The sequence below is a fragment of the Ricinus communis genome, chromosome 10, assembly GCF_019578655.1.
Source record: "Ricinus communis isolate WT05 ecotype wild-type chromosome 10, ASM1957865v1, whole genome shotgun sequence".
Taxonomy (NCBI): Eukaryota; Viridiplantae; Streptophyta; class Magnoliopsida; order Malpighiales; family Euphorbiaceae; genus Ricinus; species Ricinus communis.
The window spans coordinates 24,933,569-24,939,815 of NC_063265.1; the positions used below are offsets into that span (position 1 = coordinate 24,933,569).

The 6,247-nt window shown below is 40.5% G+C and overlaps 1 protein-coding gene across 1 annotated transcript; it reads right to left on the reverse strand.

Annotated features, from left to right (window-relative positions):
- Positions 1-2,347: 2,347 nt before the first annotated feature.
- Positions 2,348-3,331, reverse strand: LOC107261908. The gene is made up of 3 exons (XM_048380385.1): positions 3,065-3,331; positions 2,896-2,983; positions 2,348-2,820 (listed from the first exon to the last, which is right to left on the reverse strand). The coding sequence occupies exons 1-3, from the start codon at positions 3,329-3,331 to the stop codon at positions 2,348-2,350; spliced, it is 828 nt and encodes a 275-aa protein (XP_048236342.1).
- Between the last annotated feature and the right edge of the window lie 2,916 nt (positions 3,332-6,247).

Below are 6,247 nucleotides of genomic sequence, written 5' to 3' on the forward strand. Positions count from 1 at the left end.
CCCTTTGGGTTTGCTTCTTTGTTACGGTTGTCTTTCGATTGTCAGTTATTGTTGTTCCTTTATTTGCATTCATAAGCATTAGTTAATTAATTTAGACTTCTCACACCTTATTTCGGACTAAATAACATAACGTAATGTAGAGTAATTTAGGTTCAGACATCCTGATACTCATCACCATGTTTCAGTGTAGGTTGCATAAGTAGCCCACCAGTGGGCTCAATGATGTCAAGAATCGCGAAGGGCAGGTCGAATAAAGGTACCTAACATCCTGAGCCAATCCCATTCTCTCTAAGGATACAAAGTCGATGCAACGTCCAACCATTACTTGCTTCCATCTAATGACTTGGAAGCAGCTCTCATTATCAACATTCTGAAATGTCCATAAGGAATGTCGACCAGGTGCAGGTGGATTTGCAGCTATTGTTCTTCGTGCTCGGACTAGTTACTATTGTGGTGGGGGTGCTAGTGCTGGTGCTGGTAAAGGTGAAGTGGAGGAAGAGGTTCCTTCGCCACGCGAGCGCTTGCTGGTAACGGCGCGTTGCGGTTGCTTTCGACGGGATTGATATCGATTCCTCATATTGCCTAATACAGTCAATCATTAGTATTTGAACAATAAATCAAGTTAACATAAATTATATTGAAAATTTAGCAGCATAACGGCTATAATTTGACTAACATAAAACTTTAGACTTAAAGCTAAGACTAAAGCCTCAATTTTCTGCAGAAAACTAATTCATAATGGCATTCCAGTCCACATTATTGCACACAAAATAAAGAGAATTCATGCTATTAATTTTTCATAATAGAATGCCATAAATTAACTTTACTACTACCGAACCCCACACTTAGCATTTCATTATTCAAAATCACACAAACATAGTAACTAATCTAAACTAAATCTAATCCAAATCAAACTTAAGCAGTGTAACAAAAACAAAACAATAAACCAACCAAAGCAATAAATATTGTCAACTACTAGAGCATATCAAAATGTCCTAAATAATAAAAATTACATAAAATAAAAATCAAATTTAACCAAATAAAAGCAAAAGGCGAAGAAACTTACTTGAAATTGTCGTGACAGTAAGAAAAAATCGAGAAGAAAGGGAAACAACACCTTAGAGTTTAGAGGGGGAAAAGTTGGAAAATGTTTGAAATGGCCTACTTATATAGTCACGGGGGTCAAGATGGCGAGGTGGCCGTGGGCCGGTCAAGACGGCCAGATCGGGCTCCATGCCGTCAAGACGGCCTAGATCGGGCCCGCGGCCGAACTCCCCAAGCTTCATCCACATGCTAGTATTGCCGCCCGTGGTGCTTCATCCACATGCTAGTATTGCCGCCCGTGGGCCCGTGCTGAACCCTGAAGCACGGCCTGGTATTGCCGCCCGTGGTGCTTTTGGAAGCCGTGGTGGACGACCGATTTTTAGTGTGAGCTGACATGTTCACTACTTGACTAGGCACAATGGGTGGTCGATCGCAAGACAAAGATGGTACAGAACCTATGGTGGCCCTCAGGCCATGGTGGATGACTAATTTTCCAATCTCTTTATGTGCATGTTCATCACGGGTAGGACTCCAGTCGTGCTAATCAGTATGGCCTGGGGATCCAACCCGTGATGCCCACAGAAATAGTGGTGAACCATTGAAATCCAAGCTTTTCTTCACCATCTCGAACCGCCCAACTCCCTACCTACATTTAACACATATACGTACACATTTAGGCTATAATTCAAGTAAAATTTATCAAACAGGGAAGTTCGTCTTCACCAATTACCAAAAATCTGACTTAAGTTATCAAACTCTAGTTTCATACAATTACGTTTAGTTCCTAAGTAAGTGCTCTAACTACTATCAAACATACAAATGATTGATAGAATAAAATGTTAGAAACATAAAATAAAATTTGGGGTGCCTCCCAAAAGCGCTTTTTTTTGGTTCTCAAGTCATTTAGTTGGACTCGGTGATAACTCTCTTCATGTGCGGGTTTTGACATCTGCTGCGATTTAGCTACCAGGTTATGGGTCCTCATAATGTCAGCAGTCCTCTAAGAAACCACTTTTTGGTACTTCCTTCTAGTGGGCAATGTCCTTTACCTCACCTCGGTTGTCAAGTCTGCTACTGGAATGACAAGCAGCCCATTATCCTCATCCATATGTGCATAGTCAAGATGCTATAGAAGCTCTATCCAATCGAGAACCAGCGGTTCCTCAAGTGATGACCTCAACTTCTGCACACCTATCCTATCAATAACAGTAAACTCATAAGTATTTCTATTTGGCTCGTTTACTAATAGAAATTCAAGCTGCTCCAACACTTCCTCATTTGACAGCTCATGATTTTCTCCCCTTCATAAAGTGACATGTAGAGGGTCTTCAACTAACACTTCCTGCAACTGTGTCTCAATATCATCGTCAATTACATTAACAGCATACATAACATTCTTATAATCTAAAGACTGGCTTATGGGATTATGCAAGTCAAAGGTGACAGTCTCATCCTCTACCCTAAGTTTTAACTTTCCATCACAAACATCTATCATTGCCCTAGATGTTGCAAGAAAAGGTCTTCCTAGAATTAAGGGTACACTACTCTCACTATCCATGTCTAAGATCACAAAATTGACAGGAAATATAAATTTATTTACTTTTACCAGCACATTCTCTACAATACCCTTAGGATACTTAACATATCTATCAGCTAATTGTATACTCATCCTAGTGGGTTTGGTCTCTCCCAGCACTAATTTTACAAACAGGTTGTACGGCATTACATTAATTTCAGCCCCTAAATCAGCTAAGGCATCATTAATAGGTAATTTACCTATAACACAAGGAATAGTAAAACTCCCTGGATCATGTCGCTTTTCTAGTAACTTCTTCTAGAAAATTGTCGAACATTCCTCGTTTAACGTCATGCACGTCGAGTCCTCAAACTTCCTCTTGTTGCTAAGAATATCCTTTAAGAACTTCGCATATCGAGGCATCTACGAAATAACTTCAATAAAAGGTAAATTTATATGCAGTTGTTTAAGAATGTCCAGGAATTTACCAAACTACTGATTAACTTGCGCCTGCTTTAATCTAGTAGGGTACGAGATTTTGGACTGGTATTCCATTAGTGAAACCTCCTTTGCCTCTTCTTTCTCTAGTTCCTTTGCCTTGGTAGCTTCAATTTTCCTACTTGAATCTACCTGCGCATTAGTATTAGTGTTAGAAACAGAAGAAGGACCGGGAACAAATTTACCTGACCGCAACATAATTGCATTCACATGCTCCCTCGGGTTGGGCTCTACAATGCTGGGGAGCAATCCTTGTTGCCTCTCAAACAACATCTTAGAAATCTGCCCAATCTGACTCTCCAAAATCTGAACGCCTGCTGATTTCTAAGAGCACTGTCAGTCTGCTGGAACCTCGTCTCAGTAGATGTGACAAACTTCATCATCAGCTCCTCCAAGTTAGATTTCTTCTCGGTTGGTGGAGGAACCTGTGATGGTCCATCCTGCTACTGCTGCTATGGTGGCTGTTGATGTAGTCTTTGAAAGCTTGGTGGATCTTGGGCATTGTTATTTCTTCAACCGAAGTTTGGATGATTATGCCAACTGGGGTTGTATTTATTGTTGTATGGGTTGTTCTGTTGTCTAGGTGTATTACCCATGTAGTCTACCTATTCAAAGTCAGTAGAAACAATAGAAGATGAAGAATTAGAAGGTAAAGCACACATACCTCCCGACATGGGCCAGAATCGAGTGTGCCACCGCAAAACTCGCGGCCTTATCCGGGCCGCATGAACCGCATCCGAAATCGGTCTAATTTCTGGTCGGCTCCACTCGAGCCAAGGCCGCCGAGTTAGCTAATCGACCACCGCTTGATCGGCCGACCTAGAGGATTGCTACTACTAGTTGTTCATGGCCATCTCCTCTATCAAATTTTGAGCCTGCTCCGACATCTTACTGTTCAGGGCCCCACCTACTGCAACGTCTACCATCTGCCTAGTAGCAAAGTTCAAACTGCTATAGAAGATCTGGACCTGCATCCATACTGGAAGTCCATGGTGCGGGCAACACCGGAGCAAATCTTTGTAGGAGGAAAGTACTTATATAAGAATTTCTCAACCAACAATCTCCATATCGTAATATTGTTCATTGGGAGTGACTGCAGCCATCTTTTCGCTCGGTCCCTCAAAGAAAAAGGAAACAGCCTCAACCGAATGGCATCATCAGTTGTTCCATTTATCTTGAAGGTGTCACAGATCTCCAAGAAGTTGGCAATGTGAGCGTTTGGGTCCTCACTTGGTAGTCTCCTAAATTGTACACTATTTTGGACCATCTGTATCACGTTTGGCTTTATTTCAAAGTTGTTGGCCACCACTAGTGGTCGCAATATACTCGTCTGTGTCCCCTCAAGAGAAGGTCTAGCAAACTCGTACATTGTCCTGGCTTCATCCGCAGCCCGGTTGTTGTCTCCCATCCCTGCTGGTATATTAACAGGGGCTTCAATCTCTATCCATGCCTCCTCTTCTTCTTGCATACGCTTCCTCAAAAGATGGAAGGATCGTTCTGGTTCAGCGAGAGGGTCTATAGGACTAGGATTAGAGCTCCTAGTCATAAACTACCTGAAATGAAAAGGCAGCAATAAAAGAACACAAGAATGAATAAAATAATAAAGAATATAATAAAAATGAAAAGACAGAAAATAAAAATGGCTAGATGAACAGAAACACAAATTCATTCTAGTTCACACAAAAGTTTCCCTGGCAACGGTGCCAAAAACTTGATAGGCTAATTCTGTAGCTACAATCTAAGGCAGTGAACCTATCGATGCAGACTAGCACTAACGGCGAGTATCAAGGTCATATTCTCAGGAAAGGTGATCCTAGAACTACTGTAGCATCTTATGTTAACCTTAACAAATTGATGAAGTGGCTATTCTATGAATAAATGCAAGCAAGTGATTAAATAAGTGTCGGACAGTTTGAAAGGATTTCGTGAAACAATCAAAGGAAAAAGCAAACCCAAAGGGACCTAAGCTAAGTGGATTTTAATGAAGGTAAAGATTATATGGATTACCAATTGTGATTACCCGTGGATGAATTCTTAACTGAATTCGGTTTCCCTCTCGAGATAACCAAATTCCCAAACCTAAGAACCTAAAGTTGGAATCTCTTCCTAACGATCGATTATTAAATTAGCATTAAACTTTAATCCGCCTCTATTAAGCTTTGTTAATTCTTAATCCGGCTAGTCAGTTACCCTTATCTCTAAGTGATTATTAATCAGTTTTTGCTATTCAAATTTCCAATTTTCAAATGAACTTCTCAATTACATAAAGCAATCTAAACACCACAACTCACAACTTCTCATGAATAATGTGATTTCTCATTAATAATGAACGCAAGAAGAAACAAGCATTGATAATCAAAGTCTCATAAACATTAAAAGCAATCCAACAATATAGGAACCCCAATGGGTCCAACAATTCTAGCTATTCATGCTAATAAGTGACACAAAGTAAAGAACAAATACAGAAAAGTAATTTAAAAGCATGTACACCCTTCTTCTTCAAGTCGGATGAAAAACCCTAAATTCCCAAATTCTGAATGATGAATCCTAAATGCCTCTTGAATTCCTCCAAATCCATTCTTGATCTTCAATTTGATGTTTAAACCAATGTAATCCTTCCTTCAAAAGGCGAAATAGTCTCCTAAAGTCGAATATTGAAATCTGGAAAAGGATGGCTTATGCATGTATGTATGAAATCAAGTTAGAAATTCGAACCCTAGCTCAATAAATTGCATTTGCCTATATAAATCTATCAGCACGACCGTGGTCAAGCCCGTGCTGATTAGCACGGGCAGAGTCCACGCCGTACTGGACCTACGAGTGCCGCAACTCAGGGCTTTTTCCTAGTCATGCCCTCATCGGTGTTGAGCCTGATGGAGGCCATGGTGGCCTCAGAAACCATGCCAAAATGGCACTCTTGAGGGTAAAATGTTGATGGTTCAGCATGGCTAGAGTCTAGGTCATGCTCAACCTTGGAATGCTAGCCCTTGCTCAATTTTGATGGATTCTAGTTCGTATTTGCGCGTATTTCCCTCGACTACTAATAATGTCTGTCGATAATCACCTGAAACATGAAAGGAACCAAAACACAGGTCATTCTAGCATAAAACAAGATAACTATGCACAAAAAATTGTAAGTAATTTGGCATACAAACATGTATAAAATGATGCACATCAGGATGCTCAAAA